The 23,624-nt window shown below is 64.4% G+C and overlaps 1 protein-coding gene across 1 annotated transcript in view; it reads right to left on the minus strand.

Annotated features, from left to right (window-relative positions):
• Positions 1–7,058: 7,058 nt before the first annotated feature.
• Positions 7,059–23,624, minus strand: part of KIF21B (kinesin family member 21B) — a 30,828-nt gene continuing 14,262 nt past the window's right edge. The window contains exons 17-34 of the mRNA XM_068985801.1: positions 23,173–23,405; positions 22,895–23,042; positions 22,621–22,815; positions 22,438–22,539; positions 20,803–20,968; positions 20,576–20,627; positions 20,367–20,424; positions 19,483–19,688; positions 19,322–19,396; positions 17,769–17,882; positions 15,638–15,676; positions 13,947–14,083; positions 13,157–13,337; positions 12,892–13,056; positions 12,604–12,721; positions 11,855–12,025; positions 11,246–11,445; positions 7,059–10,309 (exon numbers count right to left, since the gene is read on the minus strand). Of these exons, the coding sequence (XP_068841902.1) occupies positions 10,255–10,309; positions 11,246–11,445; positions 11,855–12,025; positions 12,604–12,721; positions 12,892–13,056; positions 13,157–13,337; positions 13,947–14,083; positions 15,638–15,676; positions 17,769–17,882; positions 19,322–19,396; positions 19,483–19,688; positions 20,367–20,424; positions 20,576–20,627; positions 20,803–20,968; positions 22,438–22,539; positions 22,621–22,815; positions 22,895–23,042; positions 23,173–23,405 (2,415 nt within the window). The 3' untranslated portion in view covers positions 7,059–10,254. The remainder of the gene's footprint in view (positions 10,310–11,245; positions 11,446–11,854; positions 12,026–12,603; positions 12,722–12,891; positions 13,057–13,156; positions 13,338–13,946; positions 14,084–15,637; positions 15,677–17,768; positions 17,883–19,321; positions 19,397–19,482; positions 19,689–20,366; positions 20,425–20,575; positions 20,628–20,802; positions 20,969–22,437; positions 22,540–22,620; positions 22,816–22,894; positions 23,043–23,172; positions 23,406–23,624) is intronic.

Below are 23,624 nucleotides of genomic sequence, written 5' to 3' on the forward strand. Positions count from 1 at the left end.
ACGGAGAGGCACCCACTGGGGGCAGAGAGGGCTGGCCCAGGTTCTGGAGTGGGCGGGCTGGGCTCTGAGCCTAGCTGCTGAGAAGCGTGGTGGGCGGCCTGCTCACACCAGGCTCCTTCGCCCAGTGAGGCGCTCACGGGCACAGGTCAGGACACCCTGGACCAGCCGGGGAGCTGGGGCGTCCCCTTTGTGGGTGGGTCTGTCCCAGTCAGCTGGGCGGCCCCCTTTCTGGCAGAGCCAACCTTGATGAGAGGAGTGACCCCCAGCCAGAGGATCTGGACTTCCAGGAAATCTCCGAGAGGCTGTTTTGGGGGCTTGGGGGCTGTGGGCTGGCCGAGTAGGTGAGGAGGTGGGTCTCGCTGCGGTAACATAGCAACTGGGAAAATCACCACCACGATTTTTCAGCTTCCTGTCAGTGGGAGGAAGGGTACAGGAACAGCCAAAGGACGGCCCGGCCTCCCAGGGGTCGCCCGGGTCCATTGAGTCCCGTCCCCGCAGGGCTGATGTCACTGTCGCCTGTCTCCGCCCCCATGCCCTCGGGGTCTCGGCCCGGCCTGCACCCTGACTCCTCCGGCTGGGCTTCCCTGTCTCTCCAGATCGCCCGGCCCACCCTCTGCCACCTGGCCACCTTGCTGGGCTGGTCAAAGCTCAGGGCGACTTTCGCTGAGAAAGACGTGTGGACCATCCTCAGGGCCCTGGTGGGTCGCGGCTTGTGCGCCGCATGCTCTTGTGGGGGTGGCTGGGGCACCCAGCTGTCGGGTTTCTCTCCCCGCGGCCACAGCGGTACAATAGCGAGCCCAGGGAAAGTGGGACCCAGAGCCTGGGCAGTCTGCGGGGGCCTTTGTGGAGCAGGAGCTGCGGGCGGGGTGCGGACGTGCGGACTTCCCTGGGGGCTGACTTTGCGGGCCGGGGCGGGGCGTGGGCCGAGGGCGGGGCCGGGCGGGGCCAGGTGGGGTGTGGGGCGGGCCCGGGGCGTGGCATGGGCCGGGTGGGCGGGGGTGGGCGGGGCGTGGCGTGGACCGGGGGTGGTGCCGGAGAGGCGGGGCTGGGCAGGTGCATGGGGCGGGGCTGGGCAGGTGCATGGGGCGGGGCAGGGCGGGGCAGGGCGGGGCCGGGCGGGGCCGGGCGGGGGAGTCAGCGGGGGCCGGGGGCGTGGCGTCGGCGGGGGCCGGGGGCGTGGCGTCGGCGGGGCGGGGGCGGCGTGGCGTGGCGTGGCCGGGCCGGGCTGGGGCGGGGTGGGGCGGGGGCGGGGCGAGGCGGGGCGTGGCGCGGCTCGGGCCGGGTTGGGGCGGCAGGAGCAGCGGCGCCTCTCCCGCAGCTGCAGCAGGAGGCGGGCCGAGCCCTCTGGTTCCTGAAGCAGAGCGTACTGCTCTTCAGGAGCCCGCAGGTCCCCATCCGCCGGACCGCCGTGTGGTTCGCAGGTACGGCGGGCCTCCCCTCTGCCCGGGGCGCCGTGTCCCCATGCTGGGGCCCTTCACACAGCCCAGGGAGCCGGGACAGCGGGCAGACAGCCTGGGGTAGTGACCGAGCAGGGCAGAGCGCTGTTTGCACCTGCCTCCCGCCCCACCCCGCTGGGAGGCCCTGCCTGAGCTGGGCGGCCTTCCCCCGCAAAACAAACCGCATCCTGGGAGGCCAGCTCAGAGACTGGAGTGGCCGGCTCCATCAACGGCCCCAAGGAAAGCACTGTCCAGCGCAGGTGATGCCCCATTTGTTCGAGGCCCTTCAGAGAAGCTGGGAATTCATCCTGGTTTCAAGGAGAAAGTCAGGACCCCAGGCCGGGTGTGAGAGGGACAGACTGAGAGAGGGCATGGGGGGTGTTTGGGGAAGAGGCACAGAGCAGGTGCAGCGGGGTCCCCTGGTCCTCCGTGGGCCCGTGAGGCGCTCCGTGGGCCAGTGAGGCGCTCCGTGCCCCCCGCAGGCCAGATCATCCAGACCCTGGGCGCTGAGGAGGCCAGGGAGATGGACGAGGCCCACGCAGGTCAGTGCAAGCCTGCGCCTGCTGCCTGTCCCTCAGATGTGGTTGCGGGGGCTCAGAAATGAGGGCAAGTGGGCTCACAGCAGTCACCATCGGCGGGTGGTGACGGGGAGGCTCGTCATTTGGGGGCACATGGGGGCTCCTGGCACCTTCTTTCTGACTGGGCGGCTGCCCCATATCCCCCACCTTCCACCTCCCCTTCCCTCTCCCAAGCCCGCAGCCCTGCCTGGCGGGCTTCCATGGTGCCTGGAGTAGGGCGGAGCCAGGCCGGGGGAAATGGGCAGGAATCCCCGGGTTGGTCTTGGACTGGATGAGCCCCAGCCTCGCCTCTCAGAGCCCCGCAGTGTGCGGTCCCAGGCCCGGAACTACTCTGGCTCCCCGTTCACGAGCTGCTGGCCCCTGGCCCACCGCCCTCCCCTTCCTGCACAGCATCCACCTGCCCCCTGAGCCCCGCACCCCCAGGCCCTCTGGCTCAGCCTGTGTGTCTGTCACAGCCCTGAGGCACATGCGGGCAGACCCAGACCCCACGGTCAGCTGCCTCGCCACGCAGACCTCCTACATCCTGGAGGCCAAGGAAAAGACATGGGTCGCCAGCTCCACCTCCTGCTTCTGCCCCAGGAGGTTGCGGAAGGCCTGCTTCTGAGCCCACGGCTCGTCAGATGAGCCTGCGGCGGCAGAGACCATGGCCTGGCTTCTGAACCTTGCTGTAGACGTGGGGCGTCCCTGCAGAGCTTCTGTAATAAAAGGAGAAAGCGGAGACTTCCAGCTGGGGCGTTGCTTTGTCTTCCCTGAAGCCCACTCCCACCCACTCCCCCTCCTCCGGGTCTAGGTGGCTTTCCCTGCCCTGCCCGCACTGCCCAGGGCCTGGCTGCCAGGGCGAGAGGGCTGCTTGAGCATCAGCTTGAACTGCTGATGGGAAAGCTGGAGGAAAGCGATGATGGGATTCAGGGGGTGTGGGCAGGGCTCCTGGCTGTAGGCGACGGCGGCCTCCCTGGTTGATTTAAGCGGGAGGACAGCTTATGGGAGGGTGTGAGTCAGCTCCTGAAACCTCTTGGGAGGTCAGAGAGCTGGGCACTGTGCTCCGGACCCAGGGCGACTCCACAGAATCCCACCCCGCTGTCCTTGACCCAGCCAGACCGGCCTGGTGACAGCACTCAGGGCTGGATCCTGAAAGCCTGTTCCTCCTGCCACCCGAGAGGTCAGCCGGGTGAGCGCCTGCCGTATCCCGCTGCTCCTGCTGGAACCGGCCCTGCCTGGGACCATCCCACCATCCCTGGAGTGGCTCTGTGTCCACACGGGGTCCCTGGGTGTTCCCACCATCTCCGCCCACTCCTGCCACGGAGCCGGAGCTGCTCCTGTTACCCCCAAGCTCCATCAGCTGGCCCTGGACAGAGCTCTAGGCACACCATGGCCTCTGTGACCTGTACCTGAGCCCCCGGGGACACGCAGAGCACCCACACTTCCCTCTCAGCGGTGACGATGCTCCCCCACCTTGTCTGAGCCTGGGCAGCGGCTGGAGTCTCTGACATGATAGCCTCAGAGGCAGAGGTAAAGCCCGCACTAACCGCGGCACCGGCCAGAAGCCTCTTCCACCCATGGCCTTTGCCACCAGCTGGCACTGGGGCCTTACCAGCTGCATCCCTTGCCGGTGGAGGTGTGAGGGGAACCCCACAAGACTCGGGGAGCATGAGCCGTCCCAAAGCGCCTCTGAGGTCACTGCTTTGCGACAAGCAGAGACGGAGGGCGGATCTTATTCAAACCCATCAGCAGGTCACACGCACTGGTATAGGACCTGCTTCAGGGACCACCAGCCCCCTAGCCTTGGGCACGCCAAGTGAAGGGGACCCGTGGGCAGAGACCAGAGGGGCAGGAAACAGACTCTAAGGCCCTCTTGTCCCAGGGCAGTCTGGACCAAGTCTGTTGGCTTCTGGGCCTCACTTCCCTTCATTTGTAAGTTGAGAGGGTTGGAAAGAGTGATTTTTTAAGATGCCACTTAACCCTGGCAATGAATGTGTTCGTGCTTAGTCGCCAAGTCACGTCTGACTCTTTGTGACCCCGTGAGCCGTAGGCTGCAGACTCTGCCCATGGGATTCTCCAGGTAAGAATACTATGGAGTGGGTTGCCATTTCCTTCTCCAGGGGATCTTCTCAACCCAGGGATTGAACTCGCGTCTCCTGCATTGACAGACGGGTTCTTTTTACCTGGGCTTGTATCAGATTTTGAGAGGTGACGCTTGTCTGGGAAAGCCACCTGGTAACTTACATCCCACACAGAATTTCTCTTCTTGAGACTCGCTTATTCCCCAAGTTTTCTATAGCAAGCAGTTGTTACTCTTACAATCTGGAGAGAAGAATCCCACATGAATAAAAAGGGCCATCACTTAATTGGCTGTTCCTGCCTCCCACCCCTAAGTGCCTTGACATCTCGAAGACTTGAGTTTGGAAAAACCATCTTTTGTGGCCAGCGTCTGGCTGCAGTCAGCTCCAGGCCTCTGACAAGTTCAGCAGCGCCGGGGCCGCCTCTTCTGGTTTCGCCCACACCCCGCTTGGCTGTCCTGAAGCTGGCGACGCCTAGTCACCGCCTCCCGCGCGCCAGTGGCTCCGTCCCCAAGGACAGATCCTCTGTGAAAAACAGTCTGTGGGGAGCAAGGGTGGGGCGAGACCGGGTGGGAGGTGGCCTGGGTGGGGCTCCATCAACCAGCCAGGAGCCAGCGCTACCCCCCAGGGTGGGGAGGCTCCCTACCTGCCCCCCACCCCAGGGCTGGGGGCATGCGTCTCTATCAGTGGCTCAGGATTCCCCCCTGCTTTCCAGGCCCCTTCCACCTGAGGACCAGAAGCCTCCCAGGGATGACCTCTTTCTGACCACAGCATCTTTGCCTCCTGCAGACACACGCTCCCGCCACCAGCCCATCACCAGCTGTGGGTCTGGCTCAGCAGCAGGGCCTGTGCAGGCTGACAGCGCAGCTTGGATTTGTATTTGCAAAACAAAGCAGAGAGACACCCTTGTCTTAATACAAACATCAGAAAGGAAAGCTTTGAGATAGCCCGGGAGTGCGGAAGCTGCTGACAGGCCCTAGCCTCGCTGCCGGTGCGCCTGGCGTGGTAGGGGTTGGTGTGGTGATGTGTGGTTTCCAAAAGGGAAAGGCAGGTTTAGATGGTCTGTTCCATCTCCTCACGCCTCTCACCAAGATCGCTCTTCTTTCTTCCTTCCTTCGTTCCCATGCTCACTCTTTAAGTGTTTGCTCAGCATCTGTGGCTGCAAGCCACCGAGAGGGAATACAGACAGAAACCAACTGAAGGCAGCACCCTTCCCCCCAAAGAGGGCAAACTTTGTGGTCCAGGAATTACATCTCAATAAATCTATTCTTGACATGTTTCCATTAGAGCTGAGCCGGACAAAGTAGAGAACCGTACCCAGAGGAGGGGCAGGGCAGCGGTGGGGAGGGGGGTGGGCGTGGACTCTGAAGTACAGAGTCCGGGGCTAGAGGAGCATCACTGAGGCCTGGGGAACCTGGCAACAGACAGGACCTGGTGAGCTCTAGGCTCGGGGGCACCTCAGTTTTAAAGGAACAACTATGCCTTCCAGGGTGATGAGCATGTTACAGGGTTGTTCGGCATCTCATAGATGTCTTTACGTTAAAAATAGAGCTTTTAGTTCAAAATAATGGGGCTTGGTAACTCTTGACTTCCTACTTTTTTTTTTTTTTTTGACTTCCTACTTTTAAAAGATGTGTGCTCCTTGGAAGAAAAGCTATGACCAACCTAGACAGCATATTAAAAACCAGAGATATTGCCAACGAAGGTTGTCTAGTCAAAGCTATGACTTTTCCAGTAGACATGTATGGATGTGAGAGTTGGACTGTAAAGAAGGCTGAGTGCTGAAGAATTGATGCTTTTGAACTGTGGTGTTGGAGAAGACTCTTGAGAGTCCCTTGGACTGCATGGAGATCCAACCAGTCCATCCTAAAGGAAATCAGTCCTAAATATTCATTGGCAGGACTGATGCTGAAGCTGAAACTCCAATATTTTGGCCGCCTGATGCGAAGAACTGACTCATTTGAAAAGACCCTGAGGCTGGGAAAGATTGAAGGTGGGAGGAGAAGAGGAAGACAGAGGATGAGATGGTTGGAGGGCGTCACCGACTGGATGGACGTGAGTGAGTGAACTCTGGGAGTTGGTGATGGACGAGGAGGCCTGGCGTGCTGCAGCCCATGGGGTCGCCAAGAGTCAGACACGACCGAGCGACTGAACTAACTGAATGGGACTTAGAGGCAGAGCCTGGTGGCTCGGTGGCTAAGAATCTGCTTGCCGATGCAGGAGATGCAAGATACTTGGATTTGACCCCCGGGTCAGAAGATCCCCTGGAGAAGGAAATGGCAACCCATTCCAGTATTCTTGCCTGAGAATCCCCATGGACAGAGGAGCCTGGCGGGCTGCAGTCCACGGGGTTGCAGAGTCAGACACGGCTGAGCGTAAGTGTGCCTACACAGAGGCGCTTTAAGGTAGTCGAGGGAAGAAAAGGGAAGATGAGACTTAGAAGCCCTGATCTGGAGGCCAACATCAAGCCCGAGGGAGCCGTTCTCGAACCTGACCGTTTGTCTCATCCTCGTTCCGTCTGAGTGTGGGGTCACCTTCCACCCCAGGGACAGGATGAGGGCCAGCCCTGCAGGCTCCTCAAGAGCAGGACGCCGGCAAGCCACTTCCTCTCTGAGACTCTTCTCACTTCAGAAAGCACCAACAGCACCTGTCACACAGGTCGTGACTGTCTGATGGACGATGCCGGGAACAGTGTCAGGAATGGAGCAGGCACTGTTCAGAAGCACACGGCCCCGCTCTAGCTCCACGCCCGTCCCAGGAGGGGGTCCAGGGAGGCTTGGGGAGGGGGTACAGCTCCCTCGGTGGGCCCTCAGCCCACTACATGTGCAGTGACCCTCATGCTGGGCCCAGCCCAGAGGCCAGGCCCCCGCCCTCTAAGCTGGGGAATGACCACCCGCTCAATGTCCGCGGCCCTCAGTGTTACATCACGGACAATGGCCACTCGAGTTTTATTCACGACAGCTTCTTCGAACACTCACATCCTGTCTGGGAACAGAAATGTACAGCATGAGCTTAAATAACTTTCATACACTATGTACAGTCATTGGCCAGCATACAAAGCATACATACACCTGTGCGACCACCCAGCGGAGGAGCTGAGCCAAACACAGCCCTGCGCCCCGGCAGGGGATGCCTAGAAAAGAGCTGGTGGGTGGGGCAGGGGTCTTCTCTGACCCTTGGCTCCCCGCAGGGCCCTCAGGACAGGTGTTCAGAGGGCTGGACCAGGGAGCTGTGGGGGCCGGAGTGCCCTCTGAGCCCCGGGGGTGGTGGAGGAGGAGAGCAAAAATGCTTCAGAAGTGAGAACTTTACTGCGGGCTCTGTGCCTGTGCAGCAGAAGGCAGGGGAGGGCCTGAGAGCAGGAGAGGAGGGCTCCCGGGGAGAACCGGCCAAGCCCTGGCTCCTGAGCCTGGCCCGGAGGCCATGCCCAGCTGAGCTCGGCATTGTTTCCTTTGCTGGGGGCGGGGTGGTGCAAAGGGACCGAGGAGCTGGCTTTGGGCCACCTTGGTGGGAAGGAGCTCTAGGCTCCGGCACTGCGGGTGAGGCGAGGCTCAAAGACCAGGGGGTGTGCCCGCACCCGGCCCAGACCAATTCAGAGGATGCCGGCAGCCTGGGCACCCCCCCCCCCCCACGAAGGGCAGGAGAGGCCAGGAATCCCTGACTTCACAGCAGCCGCCTGGGGCGCCTCCCCCGCTGGGCGGCACAAGGAGGCCCCTCCAGCGCTTTGTGCTTTCAATTCGCGGGCAGGCAGCAGGGCCAGACCTCCCCCTTCCCCACCCCGACCCACAGGCGGCCCTTCCCAAATGGTGGCTCCCTGACCGCCTCAGAGGCTCGGGGCGAGCCAGCCTCGGCTCTCAGCCTCCCTCCCCCGGCAAGCTCTGGACGTGATGCCAGGTGTGCCTGGGGGCTTCTGGCCGCCTCAGAGGAGCCAGCCCCACTGACAGAAGAGACGCTGGCCTGGGGATGCTGAAAGCCGAGGTCTGGGCCCTGGACCGGACTGAGAAGGCCAGAAGACGGCCCATTCAGGGAGCTCACCGACCAGCTGCTAAAGCTGTTCCAGGGCTCGGCCCGGGGTGGGGGGCGGGGGGAACCAAGCTCGTCAGGAGGGCTGGGGTCAGGCATTCAAAGATTCAGGACATGGGGGGAAGAGGGTGCCACTCTGGGCTCCAGCCCTCCGACGCGGCCTGCCTGCAGGGCCGGCCTCAAGGCTTGGGATGGCTCAGAGGGGCAGCAGCACAGGATGAGCCCTGGAAGGGGGACAGGCTGTGCCTGAGCCCAGTGGGAGCGGGCCTTTTTGGCGCTCCCCGGGGCGCAACCTCCTGGCAGGCTTGCCCAGGTCGCCAGCCGCCAGCCCTGCCTTGTGCTCTCATCTCAACCGCTTTGTGCTTCCATACCTAGAAAGCTTGTGCAGGGAGGGCCATGGGGCCTCCTGCTCCCAAAACCCCAGAGTCAGGGCTTCCCGCCAGGACTGCAGAGCCAGCCCGCCATGAGGTAGCGGACTCGTCGGCAACAGCGGGACATAGGCGGGCAGGGACGCCGAGCACCTCTAATGGGCCCCCCTCGAGCAAGGACAGGCTTGCAGCCACAGTCCAGGCCCCAGGCGAGGGCAGCCAGTCTTTTGTATTTCTACAGTCTGTAAACAGTCATGCGTATTCTCGGGTACAGGTCGCAAGGTTGAGCTTTCTGTTGAGCGGGTAGACGGAGGGGCGGCTTCTCGGTGTCCACTTCGCAGTGGCGGATGGGGCTCCCAGTGCCCCGGGGGGGCCCAGCAGGAGGGGCTTCCAGTCCTGAAGGCGCTGCCCCAGCGCTGCACGACTGCTCCCCGACGTCTGCCCCGAGTCCAGCCGGGGCCGCTCACAGTGGGACGGCTTTCTCAGCTGGGGGGCAGCTCTGTGCAGCAGGGCGAGGCCCTGTCCTCCTTCCCTCCTCCCCGAGTGCCGGGCCCTGACCGCATGGGGAGGGGCGCCGAGGGCCGCCTCCTGAAGACCCAAAGGTCACGGTGTTCTCTGGACAGAGCTGGGGCTCCCGGCCCCCTAGACTGAGGCCAGGAAGCACAAGGCCAGGTCAGCGTCAGAAAAATGCATGGAAAAGGAAAAAGAAAAGAGGGACATCTCAGGAGCGGGGGGCCCAGCCCCCAGGAAAGAGCAGCTCAGCAGACTCGGCCTCACTGCTGGCCCCTCGGGGCGGGGAGGCCCCGGGCGCTGCCAGGCTGGGGGGGACGAGCGGGGATGGGGGCCGAGCCCCTTCCTGGTGGACGGTCTTCCGAGCTGCTTCTGTGTGGCCCGCATGGGGCTCAGGGAGTGGGGGCCATGGACGGGAGGCCCCACGAGCGAGGAGACCCCTGTGGGCGCGGCTGGTGTAAGGTTGCGCGGGTGGGCGCCCAGCCCCGCGGAGGAAGGCACGGAGGCGGAGGCGCCCGGTGTCTGGGGGTGGGGTCCGAGAGCAGCCCCCCACTGAGGTGGGGACAGGCCCAGGCTGCAGAGCCCCCTGGGGCACCGCCCTGCTCTGCAGAGCAGGCGGAGAGCCCGCCCCGCCGGGCGCTGGAATCCTGGCCCCGACAGCTGCGGGAATGAACATTTGGGAGGAACTTCAGGTCAGTTTTCCAGGAGGCGACCGCAAAAGTAAAAATAAGACCACGTAAACAACTGAAGCATTCTGACCGCCTCCCCAAAGGAATCTTTCCGGCAGCTCCGCTGAGACTGTCAGAAAGGGACCCAAGGAATCACCGGGGTCCACGGGGAGCGGCCACTGGTGGCCGAGGGCAGAGGTCAGCTGCAGGGCTAGCTGCCCGCACCTGGTCTGCATGGTTACCTGAGGGCTGTCTTTCTGGGCTCAGAGGCAGGTGCAGTGGCTGGGCCGGGGGGTGGAGGGGAGGCCTGGTTGGCAGGGGCCGCCTTACCACTCCGACAGGAGTCCCCTGGCCAAGGCTGGAAGAAGGGGGTGGCCAGCTGGCCAATGGAATTCAGGGCCAGGAGGAGGGAGAAACAGGGCGAATCGCCCTTTGGCTTCACAGCTTGATTTCCTCCCCGACCGCCCTATGCCCAAGAGGTGGTGGATGCGGGCGACAGTATCTCGTGGGAAGGTGGGGGCGGGGGGCAGGAGGGGCCACACCCATCGGCCACACCCTCTGTCCCCTCCTGTGTCCAGGCTGCTGGGCCGAGGGGTGGGCGTCCTCTGACCTCACTGCTAGTGGGGGCCGCTGGGCAGGCGCCGGGCGCTCCAGAACTTCACGGTCAGGTCACTGGGTAGAGTGAGAGAGGGCGGTCAATTCTTGCCATGGGCCTGGCCAGGCACCCCCGCATGAAGGACGGGCTGGAGTCCCCAACTCTCCAGGTGTGGCCGGGACCCAGGTCCAGGGGTCACCCAGGGCGACGGTGGCTGCGGGGGGTGGGGGGCGGGCGCTGGGCAGGGAGAGGGGCCTGTGGCCACCGCGGCCCAACAGGAGGCTCTCTTGTCACTATTGTGTTCTGTCCTGTCCGGGCCTGAACGCCCCCCTCTGCTCTCTGCCACCTGGCACCCCTCTCCTGGGGGTCTGTGCCCCGTCCATGCTCAGAAGGAAGGAAGGGGGGCGGGCATGGCAATCTCGGGCAGGCAGGGTATGGGGCTAGAGAAAACCAATCTCATACCGTTAAGAAGCAGCTCAGATCGAAGTGGAGAAAGAGGAAAGAGGAGAGAGGGGAGGAGGAGAGAGAGGAGATGAGGGTCGGGGAGACGGGAGGGGAGGGGAGCGGGGTCAGGGCATGGTGGTGGCGCGGCCCTTTATGGCCAGGACTCGGCGCGGGAGGCAGGGGGTGAGTCCAGGGACGTAATTCCACAACTTTACCCGGCAGTCACTGTCGGGCAGGAAGGGGGAGGCGGAGAGAAGAGACGAGGTCGGAACAGGAAGGAGAAAGAAGAGGCCGTCTGAGCGGCTGCCCACGGGACAGGGCTGGGCATCCCTGGATGGGACCAGCGCTGGGGCGGGGGGTGGGTGCTCCAGGGGCTGAGGAACGGGAGGCAAGCGGGGAGTCCTGGCTGGGGCCCAGCATGCCCAGCCCCACCCCTAGGCGGTGCCCTGGAAAGGAAGGTAGGGGGCAGGGGTGCTGTGGGGTCTGCACTGGGCGCTGGGCCCACGCCTGCCCGCCCGCCCGGGAGAGGCTGGGAGCAAGAGTGGAGCGCCCCCCTGCCTGGCACCCACCTGGAGGCGGTGAAAATATGCCTGCTGTTGGTGCAGACGGCGTTGATGGGGCTGTCGTGGCCTTTGATCTCACCGATGGGCGTAAAGTTGTCCACGTTCCAGACCTTGACGACACCCGCACGGCAGGCGCTCAGAAGCATGGGGCGGCCCGGGACGAAGGCCAGGGCGCATACCCAGTCCTTGTGTGCTGTGGGGATTTGCTAGGGAAGGAGCGAGCCGTAAGGGTGGGGAGTGGGGACCCTGTCCCAGGGACGCTAGAGTCCCCTGGGGGGCAGGGGGCAGGCAGCATCTCAGGGCCCAGGAGCCAGGCTCTGCAGGGTTCCGAGATGGGTCCTTCAGCCCCTCTCCCGGGCTCAAACCTGAGGCCCCACACCACTGAAGAGGCCCCACACGACCTCAGAAGGGTCGGAAGGAAAGGGGGTAACTGGTCAGACGGGGCTGAGAGCAGACCCTTCCTTAGAGGGGCTGCCTGAGGAGGGTGGGGGCTCTGGAGAGGTTGCTGGGGGCAGCAGGGGAAGAGGGTATAGACTCAGCAGGCGTTGGGGGCTCTGGCTCTGGGTGCAAGGGCCCCAAGCCCTCCCCAGGGCCAGCCTCTCCAGCCTTCAACACCTGCACGAGCTCCTGGTGCTCCAGGTCCCACTTCTTAACGCCGTTGTCGCGGGAGCCACTGAACAGGACATCCCCCTGGATAGCCAGACACTCGATGCCGTCGTAATGCGGGGGCTCGAAGTTGTGGGTGGGCCCGATGGTGCCCGTCACGCCCTCGCCCAGCTCGAACATCTGCAGAGGAAGGGCTGGAGGGAGTCCCGGGCCACCCCCACCCCCCGCCTCCAGGGGGCCAGCTCGAGGTCCCCCAGGCCGGCACTCAGGGTGGAGAGGGGCTCCCGGGGGATGGGGACTGGGGGCAGGGAGACTGACTCAGCATGGGTCTGGGGGGTGAGTCTCCTATTAAGGTCTCTTACTTTTTAATAAATAAATATAGTACTACTTGCACCTGAAATATTCGTCATGAGCCCTCTACCCTGTTTATCTTCTGCTTTGCAGCCTCTGACTTTGAACCTGTTTGCAGCGACGCAACCAAGGAGCAAAGATCGTCAGTGCAGACTGCGCTCTTGTGTTCCTCAGGCCGACAGTCGCCCTGCTCCCAGCTCTGCGGGTTTTCCCACCATTTACAAAATCACGCTGCAATCTCCCTCCTGCAGACCTTGCTCCCTGGGAGGGACTGTTCAGTATAAAGCCCCAGGAGTCACATTATTTTTCATTGAGTCCCAAGGCAGCGGAGGGGAGGGCCAAGGTGGGGAGAGCGGAAGAGGGCCCATCCCCCGAACCCGGCTTCAAGGTCAAGGCCGTCTTGGTACCTTAACGTAGTGGTCCTTGGAGCCAGTCACCACCAGGTCATGCTGGCTGGCAGTCTGGGTGACCGTCAGGCACATCACAGGGCCAATGTGGCCAGTCAGCTTGCCGACAGGCTGGAACCTGCAGGGGTGGAGATGCCCAGCTTGGGGGGATGAAGCGGGGGGACCCTGGGGTGGGACAGGGGTCGGCTCCAGGTGAACACGCTGGCCAGGGTCCTGGGGGCTGGGGGAGCAGTGAGGTCCTGCCACCCGGGGGTCACCTGCCCCCCCCGCCCTCCCCGGGCCCCCCACCTGCTGAGCTCCCAGATGCGGACGGCATTCCCCGAGGCGGCGTAGAGCATGCTGCCCGCCGGGCTGAGGGCGATCTGGTTGATCTGGTGCTCCCCCTGCCCGCTGGACACCGTGCGGGTGGATGCGGCCGCGCAGGCGTCCCCCGAGACCACCTGGCCCGAGGACCTGCGTGTGAGGGAGAGAGGCGGGGTTGGGGGTGCGCCCGCCGGGCGGGCCGGGCCCTGGCTCCCACCCCAGCCCCAACAGCCCGGCGGGGGGAACTCACGTGAGCGTCCGGACGCACTTGGCCGAGTCTCGGATGTCCCACACCTTGATGTAGGAGGCGGACACGGAGAACACGAGCCCCGAGTGGCTGCAGTACTTGATGGAGACCACGTTGTTGGGGTGACCCTTCAGAGCCGCGATCTCCTGGCCCGTTACCAGGTTCCACATCTTACAGCTGCGATCTAAGGGGAAGCGGGGACCGCCGCGTCACATACCCACACCCCACAGGGCCGCCAAGGCTGGCAGAGGTGTCCAGAGACACCCAGAGGAGGCGCTCCCGGTCTGGGGGGTCAACACGGGCTCATGCCTGCTCCTGACAGGGGCCCAGCGGGCACTGCGGAGGGGCTGGGCCTACAGTAAAGCTCGCCACGTGCCACCCACTGGCCAGTGAGCCAGCAGGGGCAAGCGAACCTCGGGAAAAACCCCGGGCCCAGCAGCCTCACCTAGACTCGCAGCTCTCCCTCCTGCCATGCAGGTCTGTGGGTATAACACAGCTGCTTTCTGCTGGCAGGCAGCCTCTTCTGTTGCTGGGACTGTCACCATGGGAAACGCGGGGCCCCAAGTGCCGGGGCGGGTGTGGAGGAGGGTGCAGACGTGAACACACGCTTCCGGGCGTTCAGGAGGCAGGTATGGGTGGAGCCCCCAGGGCCAGCTAGGAGGGGAGGCCTGGGGTGGGGGAGCCCTGAGCCCCGACAGGAGCAGGTTCTCATCTCCTTGGCTGCAGTCTCGGGCAGAGGGAGCAGGCAGCTGGGAGACCCTGAGCCCACGGGGCCAGCCTGGGTCCCACCCACCTTTGGAGCCTGTGAAGAGCAGCTCATCCGTGGCGTCCACACAGAGCACAGGCTTGGTGTGGCCCTCAGCCATGGAGACGCACTGCAGCGGGGCCGTCCTGGAGCCCTTGGCTCCTCCGACCGGGGTGATGATGCCCCTTCCCGGGAGAGAGGGAGAGAGGTGCCCGTCAGCCCGGGGCTGCGGCCAGGCCAAGCGAGGCTCCTGGGTACAGGGCACGCGCAGGGGCTCTGGGGCCTCAGGTACTGCCCCTGGAGTCCGAGAGCCACGAAGGCAAGGACGTGTGGTGCGGCTTCTCAGTCGCCGTGCTGAACACGCCCGGGGAGCTAGACCAACCGGGCTTGGCCAGGGGTCACAACAGCGGGGCCCTGCCCGCAGGGAGGCCCCTGCCACCCTGCCTGACCCAGAACCCGAGGCACAGACACCTCCAGGCCAGAGCCGGGTGGGAGAGGCCCTAGAGCCGGGGGGGCTCCTCCGCCACCTCAGTGACCCCAGGGAGGGTGGGGGGTGTGCAGACGGGGGGCGCACAGGCTGTCTGGCCCTTGCAGAGATGGACATGTGTGCAGGTGTGCACACACGCCTGGTGGGACCGGCATGATCAGGCCAGTGACTGCCATTCACATAGCCTGCTCAGCGCCATGGGAAGGACGCCCTGGCCCCTCTGCGAGTAGCTACGCTGGGCTGGAGCGGCCCTGCCTGCTTGCGAGCCAACGGAGGAGGCCTGTCCTGAGCGGGCCCAGGGATCCGGCTACACCCCAGCCTCCGGAGGCCCTGAGGAGGAAGAGCTTGTTCTCAGCGGGGGTCTCTGGGAACAGGCCCCCAGCCCAGGTATGTGCATGTCTGAAAGCACGTCTGCCCTCTCCAAAGAGAGCGCCACCGTGACGGGGATGCTGTGGCTGAGAGCATCCGACGGGACCCATGTCCTGCCCTGCCTGCAGCTGCTGACAAAGCCCCAGACTCTGCCAGCCCACCCCGAGGACAGCGGTCAGCCAGGGCCTGGCCATCCTAGGCGTCACACACACATGCACAGCCCCCCACCTCACCCACCCCAGCTCGCTGCTTCTGTTTTGGCCCAGCTGCATGGCCAGGGAAGGAGCTCCAGGCAGCCAGCTTACGGGAAAACCACACAGTAAAAGCATAACCCTCCTTCCAAGAGAGAGTTCTGGGGGGCGGGTTACAGAAGCGTCCCCCCAGGTGGGAGGTATAGGGGAGCCTCAGCCCTGGGGCGGGGGGCCCTTTCCCAGCAGGGGCCTCAGGCCCACCTGGTCCAGGGACCTGCTCTGCCTTGGGGGGCTTCACAGGGCTGGCTAGGGGACAGTCTCCTGGTATGCCTGGTCCTTGGGCCAGGAGACGTGGTCAGGGGCACTCTTGGCTCAGGACCAAGGTCACGAGCAAGCCCCTGACCCAACGGATAAGGTCTGACCCCTCTAGCACCACCAGGCCTTTCTTGGCGTCCGGCGCCCCAGGCTCCCGTGCCTACCCCTCCCACCCAGTGACAAGGCACCAGCAGCCACGCCCTCCCCGAGCCCCCAGCTCCAGCCTGGCACAGTCAGAGGCCACGAAGCACCCACGAGGGAGGAGCCGGGGTGAGAAGGCAAGAGGGGGTCTGGGGGAGTCACGGGGGGAGGGGCCGCATGCTGAGGCCAGGGTGTGGGGCGGGGGGAGAGGGAGCAGTGAGCCATTCTGTGTGTACCTCAGGACCTCCGACAAAGAGGAGTCGCTGTCATCAGACCTGGGGGCAGAAAATTAGCTGGATTAGGGGGAGGGGACACACACGAGGGAGCGAGCGGCAGCAGCGTGGGGCGGTCAGAGGGCGGTTATTCTCCGAGGGGGGCGGGAGGAGAGGAGAGGGGTTGCTGAGGGCAGCGGGGAGGGGGCCGGCCTGGGGGCCGGGGGTGCCCCCAGCTAATAGGGTGGGGGTAGGGAGGGGCCTCGGGGGAGACAGGCCTTGCTGGTCCCAGGCTCTTGGCTGCCTCACAAGCTGGGGGCCCCTTGCCCCCTGGAGCAACTCGGTGACTGCTCTCACCCTGCCCAGGAGCTGCCCTCTCCCAGCAGGGACCTGCTGACCCCCAAACTCGCTGTACCCGGGAGCCTGGACAACGCCCAGGAGCTGGCTCTGTACATATGTGGGCCTGACACCAGGGCCACCAGACAGGACAGGACAGGGCTGGGATGCCAGGTCCACCCAGAGCTGCTGAAAAGGAACTGTGACTGTCAAGGCTTAGAGGCTTCCTGCCCTGGATGATGTGGAGGTGTCTGGCTGGTGAGGGGGCACCTGGCTGGTGGGGGGGCACCCTAGATGGTATGCACAGCTCCTTGACTCATGTGGGGGTGCCCTGGCTGTTATGTGGGGGGGCACACTGGCTGATGAGGAGGCACCCTGGCTGGTGTGGGGGCACCTTGGCTGGTATGTGGGGGCACCCTGGATGGAATGTGGGGGACACCTCACTGGCAAGGGCACCCTGGCTGGTGTGTGTAGTTCTCTCCCTGGCTGTTATGTGGGGTCAAACTGACTGGTGTGAGTGGCACCCTGGTTGGTATGGGTGGCACTCTGCTGGGTGTGAGGGTGCCCTGGTTGGCACGGGGGCGTCCTGGTTGGTGTGTGCAGCTCCCTGGTTTGTGTTGGGGGGGTGCCCTGAGTGTTATGGCAGGGAGACACCCTGTCTGGTATGTAGGGGGCACCCTGGCTGGTGTGCTGGTGCCTTCCTTCCACAAGGGGAGACAAAGTGGGTCAAAGGCGGAGCAGTATTTTGACCCAGGAAGGGGCATTTCTGTGGGGAGATATGGATGCAGGCAAGGACTAGCACTTGGCAGCCTGGGCTCCCCAAGGACAGCAGCCCCCCACACCATCTAAGAGGATAGAGGAGCCAAGAGGAGCCCACTGGGGCTGCAGAGTTGGGGGGGTTCCCGGGAGTGTTGGGGGCACAGAGGAGAGCACGGGAGGTCCAGGCCTCCCCCTTCCCCAAGGCAGATCCCCATGTGTCAAGAGGCCCCAGGTCTGGGCCCAGCTTGACCTCTGTGAGCCTCATCTCCTCTTTATAATACAGGGAAGACGGTCCTCACGGCTGGCTCGCAGCTAGTGGAGTCGCGTGTGTGCAAGCAGGCTGCAGCTTAGGGGCCATCACACTGGAAGGTGAGCGTCCAGCAGGGGCGGTCAGCAGCGGGCACTGACCCCTCCGTGTGACCGTAACAGGGTCTCCTTCTGTGGGGATAGTCCCCAAGGGGCCCCGAGCATGAGCGCTGGGAAGGGGGCACGACTGAAGCTGGGGGAAGGAGCCTCAGAAGAATCAGAGGCACAAGGGACAGGCGAGCAGTTCTGGGGAGGCCCCCAGGGAGCACGGCTACAGCCCCATGGCCTCCTTCCTGCCTTCTCCGGCGGCCCCCGAACACTTGGGGACGGGAGGGGCCCACGTTCAGCATGGAGTGGGGCCAGCACAGTGTGTGCAGGATCTCTTGCTGCCTGCGCTCCGTGGCGAGGGCCCACCTGCAGAGCCCCGCCCCGCCCCATTGCCCCACCCCGACTCAGCGCCCCACCCCCGCCCCGACTCCTCGCCCCGCCCCGCCCACAGACTCTTCGCCCCGCCCCTCCCCGCCCCCGGACTCCTCGCCCTGCCCCGCCCCGCCCCGCCCCGCCCCGCCCCGCCCCGCCCCGGACTCCTCGCCCCGCCCCAGCCCAGCCCCCGGCAGGTCCTCGGAATCGGCCTCGCCCCGCCACCAGACTCCTCGCTCTGCCTCTGGCTCCGGCTCCGCCCCCACCCCCCCCGCAAACTCCTCACCGCCCCCCACCCCGCCCCTCCGACTCCTCTCCCCGCTCCCGCCCTTACTTGTCCAGCGCGGACCCTTGGCTCTGGTTACTGGTGAGACGAGAGAAGACATTTCGGTCGTTGCGGGGCCGGGTGGGAGGGGACGAGGGGGGCGTGAACCCCACGTCTGTGGACCTGGCAGGCGAGTAGGACAGAGTACCGCCGTCAGGACCCGCATCGTTGCCCGTGGGCCACCTGCCCCCCCTTCCGCCTGGTGGCCACCTGGTTCCGAGTCTGGGAATCCCTTGCTTATCACGGCGCGTGTGTCAGCCCCAAACAAGATCTGCGGGCCTCCCCCATCATTTGCAGACGTGAGGCCCCAAGCGCACATGTCCCCAAAGAGGCGGCCCCGCCCTCCTCACCCTGCACACACGTGTCCTTTCCAATTCATATTTCTGTGCTCTTGCTGGTGATGTCACTGACTTAAATGGCCCCAAAGCTGCTGCAGGGCAGTCTGGTGTGCGGAGTTCAAGGAAGCTGGGGCGCGACTGATGGAGAAAGCCCGTTAGATGAACTTTCCTTCAGTCATGAGCTCTATAGAGGGCTGCTGGCCCCGAGGTCAGGGCTAATGAAAGTTTAGTTGCTCAGTCGTGTCTGAGTCTTTGCGACCCCGTGGACTGTAGCCTACCAGGTGCCTCTGTCCATAGGGATTTTGCAGGCAAGAGTACTGGAGTGGATTGCCATTGCCTTCTCCAAAAGATCTTCCCGACCCAGGGAAAATGAGTCAGTGGTATATATTAGATAAAGTGTCTTTCAGCAGAAATCACATGCTGGGGTGATGGAAACGCTGTGACCTGACGCCCTCAAGTACTCCGCCCTGTACTTTGCGGAAACAGTGGCTTGGGAATCACTAAGTCAGCTGCACAGTGAGGTGACGACACGACACCCAAGGCCTCTCTCTTTGGAAGGTGGTCCTCGGGTGCGGCCCATCCTCGCTCCCTCTGCAGAGTCCAGCCTGCACCCCCCACCCCACCCCGCGGCGGCTCCAGTGTGTTGACCCTGTCACAGGGGCGGGATGGTTTCTGGGGTCCCCCAGGTGCACGGATGTCCCGCAACTCCTCCCACCAAAGGCCACGGGCTAGGGGGTGCGGAGGAGGGGCTGGGCCAGAGGGAGGGACTGGAGCACATCCTCCTGCCCTCAAGGCAGGTGCACGAGGCCACCCTGCCCTCCACTGCTTCACAAGTGACCGCGGAGGCCGCCAAACATCCCGGAGAAGCATCCAGCGACCTGCAGAAGCCCCAGGGGCCCCAGGAGTGGCTGCGCAGTTGGGGCCCTTACTCTCTCGCTCTCCCCACAGGACAGGCCTCTGAGGCCTCCCAAGGACCCACGGCCCTGAGAGGGGCTGAGGCATGCTGGGCCCGAGACCAGTCCAGGCTCCTGCGAAGCCGTCCACACCGAGCTCACGGCAGTCAGCAGTTTTCAGCCTTGGCCTTGGCCACCACCTCAGGCGCTCACGGAGGTTATTTCCTGAGCTGCAGCCGGCAAAGCGGGGAAGGGGCCACGGCGGGGGCGGGGCTGACGAAAGTGTATAGACGGGACTGGACCCTGCGGCAGGGTGAGTGCACGCCCTCACCTGACGGGCTGCCCTCGGTCGTAGGACTTCCTCCGGGTCAGAGGGGACGTCTCCGCACCGCGAGACTGTCGGGGGCTGGAACACAGGGCCCAGTGAGGCCCGAACCCACCTCCCAGCGCCGGCCCCCCGCCCCCGCCTCCCACCGCTCGCTCCCTCCTTACAAAGTGCTCCCTCTGGTGGGCAGGCTGATGGTCCGCGAGACCTTGTCCCGGTAGTAGGGGTCTCGGACCGAGAAGCCCACGCCGTCCTCTTTGATCTCCACGAGGGAGGCCAGGGACTTGGTGATGTTCTTGGTGGAGACGTCCAGCGGGGGGCCCAGGCACTCAGCCGACACAGCCTTCATCTGGGCGGACAGCTTGGGCTCGCCCTGTGACAGGAAGGGTTGGGTGGACCCACCTGCCCCGACGTGGTTGTGCAGGAGGGGGAGGGGGGGAATTCCACAGGGCAGACGGTGCTGCCACCCAGAGGCAGAGGAGTGGACGGAAGGGCCCGGCAGACTTCCCCCAGGCAGGTCTCCCAGGGCGTCTGGAGAAGCCGAACCAACAGGAATGCCCTTCCCACCCTAGACTTGGCAAGCAGAACTGCCCAGGTGGACCGGCGTCCCCGGCTCCTCGGTGCACCCAGAGGCTGCGCTCGCATCTCTGCTCCTGAGTCCCAGTGCTCTGCCTTCCCTCTCTAACGTGTCCCACTGGGGGTTCAGTCTAGCCTAGAAACTACTCCCTGACTTCAGGCCTGTGTGCACAGTGAGTGGACATCCGGGGCGAGGCTCTGATCAGAGCTGGAGGCAGTTTGGTGAGGAAGAGGGGAATTTCTGAAGGCGGGGCCTTGGGCTGTGGTGACGTCACTCCACCCGCATCAGAAGGAAGGGGCTGTCACAGGTCACAAACCCGGGTACCCCCCGCGCCCCGTTCCAGCTGAGACTCTTCTTGGCCCCCGTACCCCAGCTGGAGGCAGTACTAGGTGGGGGCTGGGGTGGGGGCCGTGCCACAGGAAGGCGGGGACCAGGCTGTGGGGAGCAGCCTGTCTGCCTGCCAGTGGGGCTCACCTTGAACTTGAGGTCATCGTGGCTGGTGGAGCCTTTCATGGTGAATGACTGGGAGAAGCTAAGGGAGAAGCCAATGAGGGTCAGGGTGCTGACAGCTGGGATTCTGGCTCCCCGGGACTTAGACTCGTGGGTCCCCGGGAGCCCCCAGGCCCCGGGTCAGCCCTCGGCCCAGCCCAGGGCACGTGCCCCCTCTCGGCTTGGAAACTCACCTCCCCTCAGAGAACTCGGACACCTCCTCGTCTGTGCTGGCATAGCCATTCTCTGTGGGGGAGGAGGCAGCCGGGGCTGAGACCCCAACCAATGGAGTGCGGGGAGGGCGGCCTCCCTCCCACCGTTCCTCGGGTCAGATTGGGGCTTCTGGGGAGCTGGGGAAGCGAGGGTCTCCGGGGTGAGAGGGAGGGAGCCCTGGATGTCTGGGGCCCCGGGGGGCCCGTACCCTGCTGCACGTTGTGGATGAGAGCCTGCAGCTCGGGATGGGCCTCAGCCTTCTCCCGCAGGGCGTCCAGGAGCACGTGGTTCTGGGAGGAGCCTGCTATGTCTGTCTGCCGCAGCCGCCCCTCCAGAAGCCGGATCTGTGCCTCCTTCTGTGCCACCTGCAGCCCCTGAGGATGAGCAGCGAGGCCTGGGGTCACCCTTCCCGCCCTGGGCCCATGGGGACCCCCATCACTGCCCTCCCAGCATCTGCACCTCACAAGAGCCTCAAGGGCTCCCAGCCCTCACCCTGCACCCGTCACAGGCCCAAGACGCACCCTGGACCCTTGGCTTCCCCCACATTCACGCTGGGGGCACGCTCCCCGTGTGGCCTGTATAGTGTCCCCAGACACGAACACAGACGTAACTCCAGGACCTCAGAAGGGGACTGCGTTTGGAAATGAGGGGCTTTAAGAGATGATCAGGGCTTCCCAGGTGGTGCTAGTGGCCAAGAACCCGCCTGCAGATGCAGGAGGTTTAAAAGACATGGGTTTGACCCCTGGATTGGGAAGATCCCCAGGAGGAGGGCATGGCTACCCACTCCAGTATTCTTGCCGGGAGAATCCCACGGACAGAGGAGCCTGGCGGACATGGCTGAAGCGACTTAGCACGCATGCACAAAAAAGATGATTGAATTAAAATGAAGTCCCTGGGGGGCCCCAATCCCTGTGACCGGTGTCCTTATAGGAGGTCAGGACACAGACACACAGAGGGGCGACCACAGGAGGGGGAGGCAATGCCTGCAAGGCATGGAAACAGGCTCCGAGGACGCCAGCCCTGCCTGCACCTCATCTCTGGCCTCCAGCCACTGGGACTGGGAGGGATGAAGCCGTGTGTTTAGGCCCCCAACCACGATGCTGGTCACGGCAGCCCAGCAGAGGAACACCCTCCCGAGAGCAGAGCTGAGAGAGCTCCCCGGGGGGAGGGAGGGGGGAGGAGCCTGCTACGTCTGTCTCCTCCTGCCCTGTCCAGAGCCGCCCCGCAGGCACAGCCCCAGGGGAAGGAAGCCACCCCACAGCCTGGGCCCTGTCGGAGCGGGCATGGGAGCTGAGACACACCTGCTGTTCCGGCACCAACCCCACCCCTGGGAGGAGCACGTCCATCTGTCTGCTTCTTCTGCCCCACCACACACACACACACACACACACACACACACACACACACACACAGAGACACGGACACACACAGACACACAGAGACATGGACACAGACACACACACACAGACAGACACACACAGACAGACATGGACACACAGAGACACATAGACACAGACACACACAGGCAGACACACACACACACAGAGACAGACAGACACACAGATACACATAGACACACACACACAGATACACAGACACACAGACAGACACACACACACACACAAGCTGCTGCCTCCCCCTCCATAGGCTCAGGCCCTGCTGTGTGCGGTGACCACACCAAGCCCCTGGCCACATTGCCTCATTAAAGCCACACGGCCAGCCATCACCCCAGCTTTTCAGCGTCCCCTCGTGAGTGACACAGCTGGGTAGCCAGCCGTGAGTGTTCCAGCCCAGGGCAGGCTCTGCAGGCGCCCGTCCACCGAGAGGCCAGCGGCCCGCCCACCTTGTCGATGGACGCCTTGAGGAAGTTGTCCAGCAGGAGGCGGGCTTCAGCCAGGGAGCAGGAGCTGATGACCACCGATGTGTCCGTGGAGTCCAGCTCCTCCTGGATGGGGAGGCAGAGGGCGCGTCACCCGGCCGCCCGCCGCCCCGCCCACGCCTGTGCGGCCCACCCGCCCCCGGGCACCTTGGTCTCCTCCAGCTGCACGATGGTGGCCTGGCAGTCGCCGATGCTGTCGTTGATGTAGTCGATGTTGGCCGCCAGCACCTCGATCTCCTCCGCCAGCTCCTGCAGCCCCTTCTCCTCCTCGGGGCTCTCGGCCTGCAGCCGCTCCCGCTTCCTGCGCAGCGCCTCCTGCATGAGGGAGAGCTCCTCCCTTTTCTGGGGAGGCAGGCGAGGCCTCAGGCTGCCGCCCCCAACGCCTGGAGAGTGGTGGGGGGGGACGGAGGGGCGGGCCCACCTTGATGAGCCGCTCCATGTCGGCCTCCAGGTTGACAATGGTCATTCTCTGCATGACGATGTCCAGGATCCTCCGCTCCAGCGACTGCCACTTGAGCCTGGCAGCCTTGCTGAAGCTCTGGCTGGGCCCCTTCTTCTGGAACTTCTTTCTGGGGGGGGCACAGGTAGGGGGGGCCAGAGCGGGACCACTCTCAGCCTCTGCACTGTGCGGAGCCCCTCGCCTGGAGCCTCTGAGGCCCCACCCCGCAGGCCCCAACGCTCAGGCACTGGCCTCCTCACCTGGCAGGGCGGGCACCAGGCACGGTGGGCGCGGGGTGACTCCCCAGGAAGTGGTTGATCTTGCGGTCCCACTGGCGCACGATGCTGGAGACGGAGCGGGCCCCCGATTCGGCCTCGGATGAGGTGGTGCTGGCTGACACCTCGGCCCCCGAGTCCAGCATAGGTGACTTCGGTCCCACTCGCCCTGCCACCCGCTCAGACATGGGCTTGGCCAGACGCCTCAGTGCAGAAACCTGGGGGTCCAGAGGACAGGGGCCCACTGGGCGGGATGCTCCCAGGCTCACAGAAAGGCCCAGCCTGGGGGTGCTAGGTAGGGAGAATACACGGGCCGCTCCGTCCTGGCCTGGGTTTAGGACGGAGAAAGGGCCAAGGGGTCTTCGATGTGAAATGAACAAAAAAGAGACTTCTCTTTTTAAAAACTGACATCTCAGGCATCTTGGGCTCCCCCCGCT

This window comes from Capricornis sumatraensis, chromosome 14 (genome assembly GCF_032405125.1).
Source record: "Capricornis sumatraensis isolate serow.1 chromosome 14, serow.2, whole genome shotgun sequence".
Lineage (NCBI taxonomy): Eukaryota > Metazoa > Chordata > Mammalia > Artiodactyla > Bovidae > Capricornis > Capricornis sumatraensis.